Source organism: Ambystoma mexicanum, chromosome 12 (genome assembly GCF_040938575.1).
Source record: "Ambystoma mexicanum isolate Mex_15411 chromosome 12, UKY_AmexF1_1, whole genome shotgun sequence".
Taxonomy (NCBI): Eukaryota; Metazoa; Chordata; class Amphibia; order Caudata; family Ambystomatidae; genus Ambystoma; species Ambystoma mexicanum.
Genome location: NC_090936.1, coordinates 792,329,961 through 792,350,229, shown reverse-complemented (window position 1 = coordinate 792,350,229; position 20,269 = coordinate 792,329,961). Strand labels below are relative to the sequence as shown.

Genomic DNA, 20,269 nt, shown 5'->3' with positions numbered 1-20,269 from the left:
TTTCCCTTACCTACCAAGTGCCTCAGCAGCTTTGCTGGATTTCTAGGATTTATCTTTTTCACCTGGTAAGAGTGTGAGCCTTTTTTCCCACTCTTACATGTTTTGCTATGTGTATTTCTACTTTTTGTGTGATCTTGGGCACTGGAGCCTCACCTACTCCAGGGCACCATATTCTTAATGTGTGTTACACAGCACCTTCATTGCAGTGGCACAGGATTGTCTTTTAGACTTCCCACTGACTCCATTTTTCTGGGGCTGACTACTGTCCCCCAGAAAACATAAAGTTGCCATTAACTTTATGTAGTCACTTTTACCACATACCCAGTACACCCCATCTTCCATGGAGTATTGGAAAGGGTTAATTCTTATCCCTTTTTGTTCTTGCCTCTTGGAGCATTGTTTCGCTCCCTTTACATTAAGACTTGGTTGGTGGCAGTGGGATCTACCCTAACTTTTCTACCGCGATTATCTTAAATAAACGTGGTAATGTTTTAGGCTATTAAATTAGCCTCGAACATAAACCCGCTTGACCAAATACATTTTATTTTGTCTCCCGCCGGGTTTATTCGCCATTTCTTTTTGTTAAAGCCTTTCTCGTGTTTTACTCTGCGCGCCAAACTAGGTTTTTTCCCTTTGTTCATCGCCTTTTCGCTGTCTTCCACACAGAAGCCCTCCTTTAGGCGCCTGGGAGTCTGGGTAGGCAGGATGTGAGGGAGGGCTTTTAGGACCCCTGCCATGGGTTCACTTGGTAACCCAAGTCGCACTTCTGTTTGATTGGCTGGGTGACCGTTCTTGCCAGGACAGCCAACCTGCTGTGTGATTGACAGCCAGGCTGCATGAATGGGGGGGAAACTGCATAAAAAGCCAGTCTCTGGGACTGGAAGAGCAGAGTCGCCACTGGAACGAAAAAACCAACGAGGAACTGGCAGAAGAGGACCCCTACAACGACTGAGCCGCCCAGTGAAGCCCTGCTGCAGCTCCAAATCTCCAGAATCCGACGACAGAGAAGATCCTCCAGGAAACCTCTTCCCTTGAGCTGGTGCGACCAACCAGTTCACCCAAACTGCAAGCCAGGTTCCCCCCTCCTCTGGTCGAATTCGCAGTACTGAGCTATAGTGGGCCGGATAGCCAGGAAGGTCGGACCGTGCTTGGGTTTTAAGGAGCGCACCTTTTATTTGTTGCTTTGCTCTGTTGCTGGTTTCTTCCCTGGGTAGTGCAGGACCCACAGTCTTCCTACTTCTTGTCAGTCCGACAGTCGCTTCAGGAACCGTGAGCCTGCAGGAACTACCAGGAACGTCTGCCTCAGCTACAGCTCCCTCTCCGTTTTAAGGTACTGTGCAAATCCGGTTGTTCGTTTCGTTCAGCTGCGGTGAAAGTGTTTGAAATCTTTCTCCAATCCGAGGGCTTCTCCTTCTCTTTTCTTTGAACTAACTTTTCTACCAACCAACCTCGTCCGGAAACCGTGCCATGAAGTTTACCGCAAACTACCCTGAACTGTATTATCTTGAGAAAGACTTTTGGACCATTGACTTTGGCCCTAAGCCTTTTCTATCTGATTTTATCACTGTAGTCTCTCTTGTTCGCTTGGCCTGAGTACTTAGTTGGGGTGGATTAATTTCTGTTAAACTTCTGTCTTTCCCTCCCTTTTAAATTGCTGGCGTGCCATTTTGCTCCCACTTCATTTGATGAGCTTAACTTGTCTGGAATTTAAGGGAAGTGGTGTGGTGTATTAAGAGTGAATTTTTAGACTGCTTATAATAGTGTAATGTTATACAACTGAAGAGTGAAATAAATCTATATTCTTTTACTTGAAAACCTTGAGTCAGTGTTTGCCTGAATCATAGTAATTGCTGTCCTTTATGTAACTATTTGATACTGCTCACTTACTCTTGAGAGAAGTCTGGCTGCTCTGCTACTGCTACCACTTAAACTGTGTAGTACAGGCTTGTACCAAAGGTGAAATTGTACTGTCACCTGTAGTCTTAATTGTGTGTGGTGTTCCCAAAGGGTACTGCATATAATTCTGCCTCACAGTGGACCATGCAGTCTTATGCAGACAACTTCAGTCAGCGGCCCATTTCTCAAGTGATGCTATAACATGGGTTCAGTCCTTTCTTGCAAACCGCACAATGAGTCTTCTACCCATCCGCATCTGCAGACCCTATCCAAATCTCCTGCGGAGTGCCACAGGGCTCCTGCGTCTCACCCACTATGTATAACATCTTTACTAAGCCCCTCTTTGACAAATTGGACAGACTGGGTGTCACCTACTCTAATTACGCAGATGACACCCAGATCCTTATTCCCCTTTCGGGCAATTTTGTCGAAGATGCAGCCTTTTTTTAAACAAGATATACCTCCTCATTCAGGCATGGATGGATTTCCATGGCCTTTGCCTGAATGACGATAAAACTGAGATCCTGATCCTGGGCTCAGAACCTAACCTAAACAAGCTCAGCTCTAGTTACACCTCATTCAATATTGACGGTAACACAATTAAGGTGATGCCCGAAGTAAAAACCCTAGGTTTCTACCTGGACTCCACCTTAACACTCAAAAAACAGGTCAACTGCCTAGCATCCTCGACGGCTTACACCTGCAAACGTATCGGATGCTGTCGACCTTTCCTTTCTGAAACTAGCTGCATACCCCTAGCCAATGCACTAATAATGTCCAAACTGGACTATTGCAATACCCTATACTTAGGCGCTAACAAATATATTGTAGACAAACTTCAACGACTACAAAATAATGCCCTAGGAGAAGCCTTTAAAATCCCTAACAGAGAACACATCTCTAATTTCAGACGAGATGCCAGCTGGCTAGAAATAAATGACAGGATCCTTCTCAAAACAGTATTGCTCACCTCCAAGTGCCTGAACAGCATAGCACCCCCATACCTTACTGAAAGCATAAAGAGAAGAATTCCTACACGACAAACCAGATCAGCTAATGGCCAACTTGAAATTCTGAGATTCAAACGAACAAAAGCAGGTGGCTCCAGCTTCCCGGTCAAAGCGGCCATAACCTGGAATGCACTTCCCCTAGACCTAAGATATTAACTTCCGTACCTCAAATTTAGACGCAACATGCTAAATTGGCTCTGCGCAAATGACCACTAATACTAGGCCACCTTGGATTTATCTCTGTCTCACGTCAAACAACATTCCTGAACTCTTATCCTCGCCTCATTGCGGCACTATTGTACCTATTGTATATATGATTAATATTGTAACATAGCCATTATTTCTATTTGTACTATGTAGCCACAATTTGTGATCTACAGCTCCCTGTGCACCTTTGTAACTTGCATGCAGTGACTAAGGTCCTTGTTTATGTTGTACTGATTGTATCTGATGTAACTAAGCTTAAAGTATTCTTATTTCTGTTGTGCCCAGCTACCCATGGGTTTGGAGCGCTCTATCAAATAAATAAACAAGTTCCACAATGGAGTCGATGGGTAATTGTAGAGCAGTTCCCCTTAATTCCCCTCTTGGCGTACCTGACAGTAGTGAGACGAGGAAGAAGCAACTGAGAATAATAGAGACCACTTACTCTTGCCACTTTGGTACAGGGACAAAGAAAATGCATGAACGTTAGACATTTCAATCAGTCAGGCATCTTTGATTGATGGAATACACCTGCAGCCCATTGAAGGACCACAGGTTTATAAAACGTGGAATGCAGAAGCACATGGGAGCAGCAGGCAAAGGGGAAGCAGAAGGAGAAAGAGGAGAGACCTGGGGAACTTGGACAGAGATAGTTTTTATATCGAGGGCTGTGTTGGAGAGCCAAAAGCCAAAGACGCCGACAAAAATCCCGGGAGTCATGCCGGTTGGACTGCGCAGGACAGTGAACCCTCGTAAGGGAAGGCAGGCAGCAGGCGCTGCCGTGGAGCAGAGGCGGAGCTGAGCTTGGGAGACTGCATGTACTGAAAGAAGCACCCGGTGAACAGGCTTTCCCAGTTGGGGAGAAGCCACCAAGAGGACTACCAGGTCCTGGTAAGTGTCGGGGACACTGGAACCACCTGTGCGCTCCATATATAGTATGAATGTAGTAGTTGTCCATGTAAGTAAGAAACCTTCGCATTTATTGAGTACCGAACTGAATGATATAAGCAGATCTGCATTTATTGAATGTCAAAGTGAGAGGAAAGGCAAAACTATTCTTTTTGAAATTTGAATTACGTGAAAAACTGCACAACTGCTAACATTGAATACCAAATTGAATGCAAATAACAAACCTGCTAATATTGAACTATGTACAGAAAGAAAATGGGGAAACTACGTTGGATGAAGGACTCTGATTGCAGAGTTGAAGTCAAGGCTGAGAAAGTGTTCGTTGTGGAGCTGCATTTGAGAAACCACTTGTTTTGCTGAATATGGAACTAGTCAATGAGAACTTGAAGTTCCTGGTTGCATGACCTGTAATGGGTGGACCGTTTAGTCTAACAACTGCATCAAGACCAGACAACCCCTATATGCTAACAAGGAAGCTTGCTTTTGTGTCAAAAGGAAAACTGCCATTGGTGCATAGAAGACTTGGAAGGGAACCATGAACGTTAAATAATTGTTGACTCATCCTAAAGGCAAAGCTTGAAGATACTTCTTACTCCTACGTCCTGTCCCCTTTCCTCTATACAGTATGGACATCCCTTGCTTCGATTGCTCATAGAGAGTCAGGCAGTGGAAGAAGTCCCACCCCCCCCCAGCGTAGTCTGGGCTTCTACTCGTGGATTTCCGCCATACAGGCGGGCCTGAGAGTTGTGTTGGACCTTTCCCTTCCTCTTCAAATGTTCAAGATGGTTACCCCAGCGCTTAGCAGAGACACATTGCATGAGGGATTGGATGTGATCCCTGGATCTGAAGGCTGCATACTTACAGCAGTTCTACCCTTTGACCTCCTTTCAGCCCCCAGAGTATTTACAAGACTAATGAACACGGTGTCAGCCCTCCTCAGGGCCCAAAGTCACCACGTATATCCATACCTAGACGACTGGCTTGTCAGTGCAGGGTCTCCGGAGGCAGTCTAGCGCACACCTTCCGCCCTCATGAGTATACGAGTTGGCTTTTTCCATCCATTTCAAGTCCCAGCTGGAGCCTACACAGAATCTAACCTTCCTGGACCTCATCTGGGATACGAGCTCCGAGAGAGTTTTTCCCCTCGGAGGACAAGATCACAGCTATAAAGAGGGCCACTAGGCATGTTCTCAGCAGAGGAGTGACCTCGGCATGGTGGTACCAACACCTCCTGTGCATCATGGCAGCTTGTCTCCTGGCAGTGCCATACATAAGGCTCAAAATGAGGCACTTGCAGTGACACTTTGCAGCCTCCTGGAGTCAGGAGAAGGGTTCCCAGGCATAGCTGGTCCGCATCCTTCTGCATCTCCACCAGGACCTAGTCTGGTGGAGCACGGATGACATCTTGCGGATATGCAGGCCCTTCCGGCAACCAGCACCTCAGGTTACCATCACTACTGACGTATCCCTAGAGGGCTGGGGAGCTACCCTGGACACCCAGTGCCCATTGGGTTTGGTCCCATCAGGAGCAGGTGGCCCACATAACTGGCTCGAGTTGATGGCCATGTGGCTCGCACTGAAAGCCTTCCTCCCTATGATCAGTGACAAGGCGATCCTCATTCAAACAGATAGCTCCACCAGCATGTATTACATCAATAAGCAGGGGGGCACCAGGTCTCATCCCCTCTGCAGTCTACAGTCAACATTTGGGAGTGGGCTCTGGTAAACAGCATACACTTGACTGCGATCCACCTCCTGGGGGAGGTAAACCTGGAGGCGGACAGGCTCAGCAGGCTGACAAGTATGAATGGCCATTGTCTCGGGAGTATAGCTCAACAGCAACGTGCTTGCCTTGGAAGCAAGACGACATGGAGCAACACAGGTTCGATTCCCGGGTCCGCTCTTAGAAACCTCTGGGTATTAAGCGCGTTATAAATAACCTATTATATCATTGATCGATCAGGTCCTTCAGGGGATCTTCGACAGATGGGGGCATCCTCAGGTGGGCCTCTTCGCCACCTGGTACAACAGGAGGTGCCCTCAGTTTGGATCCTGGCAGCAACAGGGCCTCGGCTTGTTGTGTGATGTGTTACAGATCCAATGAACAACATGAATGCATATGCCTTCCCTCCCACTCCCCTGGTACACAGGGTGATCTGCAAGATAAGGGAGTCCCGGCAACTCAGTATCATTCTGATAGCTCCTTCGTCACCAGCGAGGCCATGGCTCTCGGATCTGCTCAGCCTTCAGGACCTGCCACTGATGCACCTTCCGTCGGGCCCAGCTCATCTACTATTACAGCAGGGAGGCATAGTCATCCACCCCGCCCCACAGAAGTTGGCTCTTGCAGCGTGGTTCCTGAACAGGTCACACTAAGGCATCTGCGTCTGACACAGGCTAATCTAGACATCATACAAGCCGTTAGGAGCGATGCTACTAGGAGCCAGGGCAAAGCAAGTGAACTAGGTTTTGCCACTGGGCGGAATCAAAGGAGGACGATCTAACTTGCATGTTGGATGATGTGCTATCCTTCTCAGTACACCTTGCACACTGGGGATGCAAATAGACCCATGCCGCACCTATCTGGTGGCCATCAGAGCCTTCCAGAACTCAGCGGAGGACCTTTTCTCATCCTCCAACCCGGTGGCTAAAAGACATTTGGCAGGCTTCACCAGGCTCTACCTACCTATGAAGAAGCCACACCCGTTTACGACTTCATTGTAGTGTTGGACGCCTTTGGTGCATAAACCATTTGAGCCAATGGCGTCCGCGGACATCAGGCTAGTCACCATTAAGACAGCCCTCTTGGTGGGTCTTACATCTGCACGCAGGGTCAGCGGAATCCAAGCTTCGAGGAGATTGGTTCCTCAGACGCATTCCACATGTATGACAGTAATCACCAAAGCTGTGCTGCTTTGGAAAATGTTCTGCGTCCTGCGTTCATGACGTTGATACGCTCCTTCGAGAACCTCCTCCGACGGCCGACGTCACCGGATGTTATAAGTAGGATGCACGACACCTGTAGCCTCAGTTCTGTTTTTTCTGTGAACGTGTTCGCTTCGGAGATCTCGGCGCGCCTCGGTTCTTCTGTTTCTATCGGTTCTTCGAACATGGTGTTTGTGAAGGTATCATGTCTTCGTCTTCTACCTCGCAGTCGGGTTTCAAGAAGTGTCGGCACTGCGGTTCCAAGATGTCACTTACAGACCCGCACAACGTCTGTCTCTGATGCCTTTGTGAGGACCACGCTACCGATGGCTGTGACGATTGCCAGTCTTTGACGTCGAAGGCCTTGCGGGAGTGGAAGAAGAAGCTATCTGTAGGTTGGGTTTCTAAACCCTGAAAGTCGAAATCCTCTTGGCTTTCGACCGACTATTCGAGGGGCGACTCTCTGCGTCGGCGTAAGTCCAGGGGGTCTCGGTCCCGGAGTGGGTCCCGCCGTTCCTCTGCCTCTTCTAGGCACTCGCAGAAGCACCGTCACCTGTCACCTTCCTCGTCCGAGGACTCCGCTAGACGGCGGGTAGCTTGTTCCAACAAGCATTCATCTCCGGCGGAATGGGATGCATTTCGCAAGGAGATGAAGACGATTTTTGAATCGCAGGGCTCCGTTCCGTCCGCGCCTTTGAAAGAAGCCGGCAAGGACCGCGCTAGGGCCGCCGCTCGCACGCCTTTGGACTCGGGCGGTCGGCGTCATCATCGCGAGCTGTCGAGGTCCCAATTGGACAAGGTTGATCGCTCTAGACATGCCCATTCCAGGTCCAGGTCCCGGTCCTCGACGCCATCTAGACCGTCGGAGCCTGTGAGGTCTTCTAAAACGTCGACGCCATCAGCGCCATGACCGTCGAGGGACTCTCTCGAGGCTCCACCTCTGAGGAAGTCATCGGCGCGGAGGCCGTCGAAGGACACGCTTGGGGCTCTGGCCTTGAGGCCTGTGTCGAAGCTGTCGGCGCCACAGATTCCATCGACGCCTTTTGTGGAGGCTTTACCGGTGGTACCCTGTGCATTGGTGGAAACTCCGAGGAAGGCCCTGAAGAAGTCGGTGAGGCCTGTATTTGAACCTTTTTCTGTGCCCTCATCCAGGGATTTATTCCAGCCTCTGGATTACATCTCTGAGGTGGATGAAGGGTCTGATGATGGTTTGGTTCCGGATGAGGTTCCGGACAAACTATTGTCTGGTCATAGCCAGATGGAAGACCTGTGTCAGTCTTTGCATGACGCCAGTGGTCTAGACACCTCTCCGGAGGTTGAGTTCGGTAGGCCTGAGCCTGGCACGCACACAGAGTCTTCATACCGGCGTCTCATGTCGAGGGTGACTGAGTACTTGGGGTGATCTGCGCCACCAGTGGATTTTCTGCAGGATGACCTGACAGATATCTTGGATCAGGGTCCACCAACTAACCCGGTACTGCTATTTCATATGGCCTTGCAAAGAAGGGTGGCGGCGGCTTGGACTGCTCTGGAGTGTCTCCCGGTGGTGAATAAGTAGTTTATGGAAAAAATATCGTCCAGCCAGTGGTGACCCCGGCTACTTGACTTTGGACCCCACTCCGGAGAGTTTGGTGGTGCAGGCGGCTACGGCCGCAGCAAAGCAGGCGTCGTACCTTACCATCCCTCCTGATAGGGACGACAAACGTTTTGACAGTTGGGCGAACAAAGTATTTTCTTCAGGGGGTATGGCTTTGAAGGCAGCCAATTCTGTGTGTGCCTTAGCACGTTTCACTCGCACTCTGTCGAATTGTGTATCTTTGGCGGCTGAACATATTCCCGAAGGGGAGGAATGGGATGATTTTCTTGCCCTTGTACAAGATGACAAGGATGCCATGTGTGAATCCGTTCAATCGGGTCTGGACGTGACAGACTGTGTCATCCGGTCCATGGCGGCGAGCACCGTGATGCGCAGATTTGTGTGGTTGCGGGAGCTATTTGGGTCCAGTCCTGGCGCCTATGGCGCCAGGCTCATATGGAGTCTCAGTCCTGGCGCCATAGGCGCCAGGCTCATAGATTAAAACTTACCTGATGCAGACCATGCTGCAAACTTACCTGATGCAGAACATGCTGCAAGAGCTCCAAGCCAAAAGAGGCTTGGAAGGGACTACTTTACTTGGGGACTATTTTTTTACTCGGGCGGGGCTGGGGAGGAATTCTTACCTGGGACTACTTTGGAGGCTATTTAAACCACGCCTGAAGAGCACCACACGCTTCGCGTTATTCTGCATCCAGCAGCGTAACGCTCACCGTGCCTGCAAGTCTCCATCCAGCCTTCTGCCACGCCCGCCTCGAGTTTGGAGCTCCTAGAAAAAGGGAGAAAGAAGGAGAAAAGGTTAGAACAAGAGCAATACCTTTGATCCTTACCTGAATTCCCGATCCATCGCGCCTTCGAGCTGGAAGAAAGAAGTTATTTTATGCGCGTTGCCTCGCCTGCTGCAGCGCCACGCTGAACTCACCGGCCTTCGCAGGATCTTCACATTCCACCGCATCCTCCTGCATGTTCCCGCCGCACTCCGGCACCTAAGGAGAAGACAAGAACAGCAAGGTGAGCCAAGGGAATACGCAGAGGAATATTAGTTACCCCTCCCATAGACTTACCTGATTTTACCACCGGGGGTACTATTCCTCTTCACGGGTCGGCGGAGCTTCCACTGCATCTTCGCCGAACCCCAGCCCCTAAGGGGAAACAAAAGGACAGCAAGGTGAAACAAAGAGATGAACAAGGGGAACCCTCCTCACCACAATAGACTTACCTGATTTTACCGCCGGAGGTATTTTTCCCCAAGACTTCATACTTTCTCTCAGCGCCTGAATAAGGGAGAAAGCAACAGGTTACATATTGACATTATTTTATCGAACTGTGGGAAAATACAAATCCTTACCAGAATACTACCGGTTGCCACGAGGAACTCTTCATTAGGGTCAAGCTGCAACCTGCAAGGAATCGGACAAGAGTGAAAGTCAGGCATTTGAACTCTTACGAACTTTATACTTACGGCGTCTTGCCGGGAATCTCGGAGTCAGTATTGTTCTGGAACTCGCCAATTCCTTTGAGCCAGTGAAGCAACTGGTTATCAACACGCCCCTGCGCTCAATGCAGGATGGAGAGCGCATCTTTTCAAACCATCAGGTGAGACTATAAGAGGGGACATCAAAGGTGATCTGTGGGGAGAACAGCGGGGGTGGGGGGATTTACGCTCAACTCCACGGGTGGTTAATTCCCTTTCTCCATTTGCAGAAGAATATTCCTACGGGCCAAGCAAACGAAGCTAGGTGGGCCAGTCCAGTCCGTCATCTCGGCCCTATGCGTCACATTGGTGGAGACTGCAGCTGTCCAGTTCCGCTCGACGCCTCTGGGAGCCAGATGAGCGTAACACCTTTCGAGGTTGCAGACCTCCAAAGCTGCACCGAAGTCATTGAACGCTGCAGTTCGCCAACCTCCGCCTTTTCATCCTAGGGGACAGCAATGGAGGGGAGGTTCCTTTCGATACTACTCATCCTTTGGTAGATCGAGGGGAGCTGCCAGTCAAGGGGTCCAACGTAGGAGTACCAGAGGTGGAAAAAAAGGTACTCGAGATGCCAAAGCCGCTCAGGCAGTTGCCTTTTTGCCTTCAGGCACTGCCGCAGCTGCTTCAGCTCAGTCATGAGTCCATGTCCCATGGTTCGCTGGTTGGGGGAAGGCTGGCGCAGCATCTTGTAGATTGGCATGCCATTACTTCAGATGTGTGGGATCTGGAGATCATAGCCCACGGCTACTGTCTTCCTTTCCGGCAGAGGCCTCACGACAATCCTCCAGGGAATCTCTTTGAAGAGTCCGGATCCGCTCCTTGCGCAGGAAATCAAATCCCTGCTGGAGAAAGGCGCCATAGAACTGGTGCTTGTAGCGGAGAGGAACAAGGGATGGTATTCCCCAGATTTTTTGATCCCGAAAAAAGACGGGGATTGAGACCCATCATGGACTTGCGTGATTTGAACAAGCTCCTCAGAAAGGACACGTTCAAGATGGTTACTCTTTCTCAAGTTCTACAGGCCCTTCAACTTCAGGACTGGTTGGTGTCTCTCGACCTCAAGGACGCTTACTTTCTTGTGCTGATTCATCCCAAGCACAAGAAGTACCTGAGGTTCACGGTTGGCGACTTGCACTTTCAGTTTTGGGTCCTGCTGTTCGAATTGACCTCCGCCCCGAGGGTCTTCACTAAGATCATGGTGGTGGTGGCAGTGTTTCTCAAGAAAGTGGGGATTCACGTCTACCCTTACCTGGATGATTGGTTTATCAGGGCGTGCTCTCCCGAGCAAGTCCTGGATCATCTGTCAGTCACCTGCCACTCCCTTCACAGGCTGGGCTTCTCCCTCAACTTGAAGTCCCACTTGACACCTACCCAGCGGCTCCAGTACATTGCAGCAGTGCTCCACACATCCGTGGGGCAGTGTTCGCCTCCCCAGGTGAGGGCTCATCACATTCTGCAGAGTTTCAACGTGCCCAGAGTCTCTCGGGGTTCGAGTTCTTGAGGTTGCTCGGCCTCATGGCATTCTGCATTCTCCTGGTGCCAGAGGCCAGGCTGCGGATGAGATCTCTGCAGTGGGCTCTCAAGATGCAGTGGTCACAGTCCTCCGGCGGGATGTCGGATCCCGTTCAGGTGCCGCCCTCGGTCGCCCAGGATCTTCTGTGGTGGGCTGTAAAAGGTAATCTGATGAAGGGGGCTCCATTTTGGCTACCCTGGCCGTAGGTGACAATTGTGACGGATGCATCCCTCACGGGATGGGGAGCTTATGCCAACGAGTTGACAGTCAGCAGTCGTTGGTCTACGTCGGAGTTCAGACTCCATATCAGTCTGTTGGAGTTGAGGGCCCTCAGGCTAGCCCTGAAGAATTTTCTGCCGTCTGAGAGGGGGAAGAATGTCCTGATTCTGACGGACAATACAGTGGCCATGCACTACCTCAACAAAAGGGGGGGGGGGGGCAGGGTCTCTTCCTCTGTACAGAGAGGCGATGCAACTCTGGTTCTGGGCCATCTGGTCGTCGGAACATCGCATCAAAAGAACGTTACCTGGTAAGAAAGTAACTTGTTCTTTGGTGGCTTCGGAGCCTTACACTACGCTTCATAGGGACAAGGTGGTGCTTAGAACGCATCCTGCGTTCTTGCCTAAGGTAGTATCTTTGTTTCAACTAAATGAGGAGATGGTGCTACCTACTTTATTTGCAGACCCTAAGGAAGATGCTCAGAGGGTACTGCACTGTCTAGATGTTAGGCACGCTCTAAAATTCTACCTGGACAGAATCAAGAGCTTCTGCAAATCGGAGGCTCTTTGTCACCTTTGGCGGGGTCAATGCGAGGATATCAGGCTTCTAAGGCCTCCATAGCAAGATGGATGGTTTCGGCCATGAGGTGCAGCACAAACGTCTTCTGGAAAACATGCATGCCCACACTATCAGTCAAGGCCACAGCAGTCGCGTTCCAGAGGCACGTTGGTAGGCAGAATCCTGTGCAGTTCCCTTGGGGAACACTGCAAAAAGATTAAGACTACAGGAGTAAGCAGTAAAACCAATTGGTAGCAGTCTGCACCACCCAGATTTACCTGGTAGCTGTGGCTGAGCAGTCAGAACTCTCTCAAGAAGAGTAGGGCAGTATATAGAGTATACACAATACGGCTATAAACATCGTAGAGCAAACAAACACTGACCAGAGCTTTGTATCAAAAGTATATAATTATTTATTTAAAACAAACTTTAGGCAATGTACTAGCACTCTAAATCAAAAGCAAGTTAAAACACAGGTAAAGTATACACACCTCCCTTGATAACTATCGGACAAGTCAGAGTTAAAACACCACGATTTATTAAAACAGATGTGAGCACGTAACCTGATGGCACTCCAATAGTTCAGTTAAAGGGAGAGAAAAAGGCAGAGCATAGAAATAAAACAGGTCCCAACACTTTTAGGAGTTCTCAGCAAGGGAATAAAGGCAGTATATACTGTAGAGCCAAAGTTCATAGGCCAGGCCCACTTTAAATGGAGCAAAGCGAAATGTGCCCAGGATCACACGATTTAAAATGCACTAAGTCTTTGCAGAATGTTCAAAAGAGATTGGGGCGGTTCAAGAAGGTAAAGTTAGGTCTGGGGCCAACCCAGTTGCAAAGTCTAGGATTTTAGGGTCACCTTGGGCAAACCGAAGAAAGGAAAGCCAGGCAGGACACAGTACCTTAAAGAGAGAGGAAGCTCCAGCGGTGGCAGTTGCTCCTGGCAGTGGTTGCAGTTCGTTGTTTCGACCAGGGGAAGAGGATCTCGTCGAGGAGGAAATGAGGAGTCGTTGCACTGCACAGGGATGAAACCAGCTGCAGAGTTTTGTCAGTAAAAGGTGCGTTCCTTTTATTCGCGGTCAAAGTGGTGAAGCTTGGCTATCCGGCTGCCGGGGTGCTTGGCATGGGCGATTCGACCAAGAGACGTCTTTGGAAGGCGTAAGGGGTGAGCTGGTTGGTCCCACCAGCTCAGAGGAAGAAGACTCGTCCAGCAAAAGATCTTCTCTTGTTTGGAAAGTGGTGAGGTAGTTGCAGCAGGGCTTCACCGGTGGTGTCCTCGTTGCAGATGTCTCAGCTTCTTCCCTCTTCGGATTCTTAGGTCCTGTGGCGACTTCTGAAGTTCCAGTCCCAAAGGCCCTGCTTTTATGCAGAAAAACCCCCATTCAACAGCCTAGCTGTCACTCAAACATGCTAAGTGGTGAGCCCGGTGGCTCACCACTGGCCCAATCAGAACAGAGTGTGACTTGAGTTGCTAAGGCAACGCAGTCCAGGGTGCCAATTCCCCTCCCCACCCATCCTGTGGAACCCAGACAGAGTGGCACCATTTGGGGGGCTTCTGTGGAGAAGCCTGCCAAAAAGTGGAACAAAGGGCTCGACCTTGGTCCGAGTTACAGAGACGGACTCGAACGCCATTTTTTGAAAAGAGTTCTGGCAAAAAGACCCAACCGTTGATTTAATATTAAATAAATAAACTGGCGGTATCTTTAACATTGCACCAAAAAGTGGTTCGTTTAAAATCAATGGGAAAATCCCATAGAGAATATTCCGGTGCAATATTTCGTGTGGTAACCACTGCCACCAGCCAGAAATCCGACAAGGGGGGACTGGACAGTGCCCCCTTGAAAACAGACCCAGGGCCAATTTAATTAACCCCTTCCAGTACTTCCACAATATGATGATTTGTACTGGTTCTGTTCACAATTTAGGACTAGTAAAGTCAATGGTGACTTTACGTGCCCTGGGAGACAGTCGTCAGTCCCAGGGTATGGAGTCTGTTTGGGGGTCACTATGACACCCCTGTGTTACTGCACTGAGGGTGTTGTGTAACACACACATAAAAAAATACCCTATGGAGTAATAAGAAAACCCCATAGCCCATAAGCACACAGAGTCCAAGACATACCTCAAATCATGCCTAAGAGTTGGAGGAAAAGAGTCTCACTCTTAGCAGGAGAAAAAAACAAACCCCAAAAATCCAGCAAAGCTGCTGGGGGACTCATGAGGTTTGGGAAATTAGCCTTATAAGAGCATTCTCCCTTACACACGTTCCTTGGCAGGTCATCAGCAAGGCGGCCACATGGGCCACTCCTTCGGCCTTCTGCAAGCACTGCTGTTTGGATGCCGGCTCAAGGTCGGATGCAGCATTTGTTCAGGCAGTATTAAGGAACTTGTTTTCTTAAGGTGGATCACCTCTCCACCCTGGGGCTACATTCAGTTGTAATCGCCCATACAGTATGGAGGAAAGGGGACGTAGAAGTCATTTTGTTATTTACTGTAGTGACTGACATACTCCTAGTCCCCTTTCCTCCATACGTCCCACCATCCTCCCCCCTAATAAAACTAGTGTCATTAGGCAATGGTAATATTGTCGACGCGTCAATGGGTAATGAGGAGTAGCGCCGGTGGGCAGAGTCAGAGGAGCGCATGCTCCCAGGGCCACGCCCCTCTGATTTTAAAGGGGAAGAACATTTTTTTTCAGGTGAAAAAGGTTCCATCTCCCGTCCCTAACGAGGGAGTACCTTAGTCACTACGGTGAGTAACTTATAATTTTATGCAACTGTCTTCAGGTGTCCCGTGGTCGTTTTCTTCTTCGGGTCTTCCCACCTCAAGTTGTCAACTTAGTTTCTTCATCCAACTAGTCGTCTTCTATCCCGATTTTTGGGCAGCAAGAGACCCTAGCCCTCCAATAAGGACACTTCTGACGTCCAAGCCCTTGGAAGAATGCTGGTTAGGGTGAAATACTGCCCACCCTGGAGCTGCCAATTCCCACCATCTGACTGACACACGAGAGCCTTCAAAGCCTTTTTGCAAGAAGCCTCCCAATTAGCATCAAGAAAAAAAGATCCTCCCTCACCTTGCAAGTTAGTGTATCCAACCAGGGTCAGGCCATCTTGAACATGGCTCAACATGTGCAAGGAGGATTTCTTGAGTAGATGGTCCCCTTAAAGTGCATTATTGCAGCGCATGAGATTGCAACCACAAAAAGGCTAAACATGTAACAACGCCACCAGTCTGTTCCACGTCTGCCTGGAAAGTAACAACATGATTACTTTGGGACAGGGAAAACAGGGGCCACCATTTGAAATGGCTTTTGCAGCAAAGGCAAATAAATCACATATTGTCTATCCAGTGCAGCCATAACGACATTGCTTAAAAAAAGGTGCTGGGAGCCACTGGCAGCATACTACATACTTTGGATGTTGCTGCCATAGGAAATAATGGATGCCAAACAAAGGAAAGGGATATAGTCTGGCTGAGACCTTAAAAAGAGGGCAGATCGTCCCCAAGACAAAGGAAATGCAGGAGGTTAGTGAGAAGTCTCTCTGACCTTTCAAGTAAGTGAGCTACCAGTGAGATTAGCAGCATTGCTGGGAGAGTGTAAGATTTGCAAAGGAAAATCTCCCTAACACTTGGTAGTGGCCATACCCTCTCTCTGCCCCTCAAGTTAAATGACACTGCCAACTCCTGCACTCTTGGGCCATTTCATTCGCAAAACAAATAAAATATGTATGTTGGCTTTGTACATATAGACGTTTGGTGTTGACAGTGCTAGTTGTATTTGCTGAAAAATACTGTTTACCTATGGATTTGAATACAATGTATTTGTGTAGTCTAAGTTGAAGAAACGATTGGCATAGCATGAAACTACAAATGATCTACTTGATGGAATCATCTCACATTCTAAATTCCAAGGGTGTCTTGTCTTGTCTTGTATGGTAATACATAGCTACCCAGAATGTTTACAGAACTGTGATAGTTAGCGCAAGTGCAGAAGTTTACAACTGGGTAATCTGAAGTTACTGACAACGGGTAAACATTTTTTCCCACTGCAAGCTTTTAAACATCAAATATTGTTAATGAATTCTAAACTTTAGTTTGCTTATTTAAGGCATATTTTCTAATCTAAAATGTCATATCGGAATAGGTTTTAAATAATCTAATTGTTATTTTCAGATCATACCTTACCCCTGTGCGAGATGAGGAGTCTGAATCCCAAAGAAAAGCTAGATCCAGACAGGCTAGACAGTCGAGAAGATCAACACAGGTATGTTTTTATAAATGCCCAGATTGGTATGACTTGATCATCAACAAATGAATTAGAATACTCTTTTCTTAAGATTTTATTAAACTTCTAAAACATTTTTGTATCTGTTTACTGCAAAAGAACCAACATAGTTCCTAATTTTGCCTAGGTAAATGCTCTTTTAAATAAACAATTTTAGAGCTTCCTAAATTCCTGGATGTAAAATGATGATGCTGCTTTTGGGCAAGGATTTTTATATATGAAATAAGGATTTAAGAACTGACTTTTATGTAGCACCAATGTTACGATACACAAAATTAACTATTACAGAAAAATGCAATTGTAATAAATAAACACACATACATCAAGTACGAGAGAAAAAAATCAGTATTGTATCAAATGTATTGTCCCGAGCCATCACAGCATAAGATATACAATGAATATTTTTGGAATTTACCCAAGCAATTATCATATTTGACATGGGAGTTTCTCGACATGAAATCAGAAGCTAACCAATTGTATTTGTCATTACACAATCAAATAAAGTGTGTGTTTGTCTTGTCTTAAAGTTGCCAACATGGCCATGTTTTGCCCCCCAGACATTATCTCGGCAGGTCAGTTATTAGATAGGAAAAAAAAGTTACTAAGTAACTTCTGATTTGTGTAATAAAAAAGGTTTACATGGAAATGATGTATTTTGCGTAAATAATTCCCAAGTAAATGTTATTGACTGCACGAATCACAAGCCATAACTATTTTCTTATGCCTCCCTTCCCTTTCTTGACTGTTCAACTTCTCACCCATTTTGTATTACTCTTCATGAAAAGATAATTGGGCTTGATCTAATCGTATGAGACCAATCGCATGAGGACCTATAACTCTACCTCTCTGCCCTGTACACACTCAAGTCCACTCTTGATGGAGCTAAAAGGGAATTCTACCTAAACCTCATTGACTCACTCCAACCATCCTTGCAGGCTACAAGGCACATTGAGCTTGCATCTAAGTCTGACCATCAACTTTACTCTCGCAGCTAATGACCTCGCTGAATACTTTTTTTAACTTTGTTTTTTATACAACATTTAGACAACACACAACAAATAACATAACTTTCATTCTAGCACGTCGTGCCAGGAGTGTCCAACATCTTCATTGTCTCGGCGCACAATCTTAGTTGCCTATACTCGGATCTCTTGTTACTTATTTGCAATTGGGTATATTCACCTTTTAGGGTTATCTAACGTTAGGTCGTTTCCTCCTCTAACTTGAGCTCTTTCCTAACATTGCTCTTCATTTTCTCCTGTTTCCATGTCTGCGATTTCGTGCAGACTGGGATTGTCCATGTCATTTACGTCCCTGGGTGTAAACAGTTCCTGTACCAATGAGTTTCATGCCAGTATCTTATCACTGCTTTCGCTTGCTCCTCTGTGTAATGCCGTAGTCCATACTGTTGTTTCAGCCAGTGTCCATCGCTTTAAGTCTGCCTACCATGCTTCTGTGGTCGGGCCGGTGTTGGATTTCCACACCATCACTATGCGACGCCAGAATAATTATCAGATCTTTCAATTTGGCTGTGTTTTTGGCTTGCCACTTCTCGGAAACTGGCCTAGCAGGTAAGACTATGGTGACCATGCCTGCATGTGGATTCCACCCTGTGCCGCACTTGCCTTTATGTCATCCCAAAATGTTACTACTGGGCAGGCCCAGAACATATGCAGTATATCTACATTTTCCATTAAGCATTGTGGGCAGCTTTGGGTTGCTCTACTCCCCATCTTTGGATATTCTACTGGGGGTAAGGTACGCTCTTTGCATGACGTAGAGCTGTGTTGACCTAAACCTTGTGTTCCTGTAGACCTTCCTCATGTACCATAAGACCCTTGACCATGCTCGATCTGTGAAGGTTTTTTGGAGTTCTGCCTCCCACTTTCCTCGTACCAGCAGTTTGTGCGTTTTGTGGCTTTTCAGAAGCAGTTAATAAAGTCTGGACACAGTGTGTCCTCCTTCGGCCACGTCGAATCATGCATCCACTGTTCCGGTGCCCTCAGGTAAATTTGGCCATCTCCTTTTTTTTAATTGTGTTTACCATGCTATTTCTTAACATGAATTGGCCTTTATGTACATCATATTCTTCTATCAGCGTCTGGAATTCCACCCATTGTCCCTCCTTTTATAAGTAGAAGTATCCGACCTGTGCTATTCCTTTGGCTTTCCAGTGGCCACGATACGGTGTAAGGGCGTCAGGTCGGGTATTTACAAGTCTTGCTAGCAGGATCTGTGCCGGGCAGGGAACCGGGGTCCCCTGAATTTTCCACGCTTTCTTCCAGAGGGTCCGACCCAGTGTGGGGAGCGTTCGGAATAAGGACTTCTCCATCCATATTGTCTCTCTCAGGTAGCAGTGTCGCAGTGCTGGCTGCAATAATAGTGTGTCTATAGATGTCTCATCGCCCAGCCAGTGTACCACATATTGTAGCTGCCCTGCCAGGTAGTATCGCTCGAAATTAGGCAGTTTAATCCCTCCTGACTCAGTCTCGTTGCAGTGTTTTTAGTGCCAATCTGTTTCTTCGTCCTCCCTGCAGGAATACCCATGCTATTGTGTTTGATTGTTTAAAGAATGTCCTGGGAATGTTGTGGGGTATGTTTGTGAAGTAGCCTAGGAGGCGGGGTAGTACTGTCATCATCTGCAGGGCTGCTCTTCCTATAATCCCTAGTGGCAGTGTCTTCCAGAATGTTATTGACTTTACAGTTTTCTCAAGCGCTACTTGCATGTTGGCCTTGTGTGTCGTTGTGGTATATATCTATCCTCAAATGACGGAATGTGTGCAGCGCCCCTGTCAAGCCTAAGTCTGGCAGTTTGTCTGTGCTAATTTTTCCGAGTCCTGCTAGGGGGTACAGGGAGGATTTCTCTTTAATGGATATACCGGACAACCTGGCAAATGCTCCTATTACCTCTAACAGATATGGTAAGTTATTTTGTGGGTTTGCGACATATAAGAGCATGTAGTCTGTGTAGGGCGAGACTAGGTGAATGACGTGATCTCTTCTTGTCTCACTATTCTCCACTCTCAGGAAGACTGCCAATGGTTCCAAGGCCAATATGTAGAGCATTGGCGACAACAGGCAGCCCTGCTTTGTGCCCCTGTGTATTTTCCATGCCGCTGAGCTGTGTCTACCCATTTTCACCCTCGCCCTGGGGTTCCTATATAGCAACCTAATCCACTGCAGGAAGCCCTCCCCCTTTCAGAGGTGCTTAAGTACATGCAATAGCCAGTCCAGTTCAGAGTCAAAGGCTTTGACTGCATCTAGAGATGCCACTACACACACCTTGTCTTGGGTTAGTCTGATCTGTAACGTGGTGCATCCTTCACAAATTCCATATGGTGTTTCGCCCTGGGACGTAACCAGTCTGGTCTGAGTGCACCAACTTGTGTATGACCTGCTTGAGCTTGTTAGGCAGGGTCGCTGTCAGGGTATTGAAATCCTGACTGATCATGGAAATTGGCCTATATGAGCCGCAGACTAGTGTTGACTTCCCCGGCTTCTGGACTGGTATTATTAATGATTCTATCATACTGACTGGTAATTGACCCTGTGTGTATGCCTCTTCATAGACTTCAAGCAGTTTAGGTGTCAGCGTCTGCTTGTATTTTTTGTAAAACTCACTGGGTAACCAGTCGGGTCCTGGGGTCTTGGCTGTCGGGAATTACAGCTTCTTGTTCTTCTA

At 47.9% G+C, this 20,269-nt stretch overlaps 1 protein-coding gene across 3 annotated transcripts in view; it reads left to right on the top strand.

The window, feature by feature from the left end:
* Positions 1-20,269, top strand: part of PPP1R12A (protein phosphatase 1 regulatory subunit 12A) — a 2,468,713-nt gene that overhangs the window by 1,161,452 nt on the left and 1,286,992 nt on the right. For all 3 annotated transcript variants that reach the window (XM_069629290.1, XM_069629288.1, XM_069629289.1), the window contains one exon: positions 16,476-16,566. In XM_069629290.1, coding sequence (XP_069485391.1) covers positions 16,476-16,566 — 91 coding nt within the window. The remainder of the gene's footprint in view (positions 1-16,475; positions 16,567-20,269) is intronic.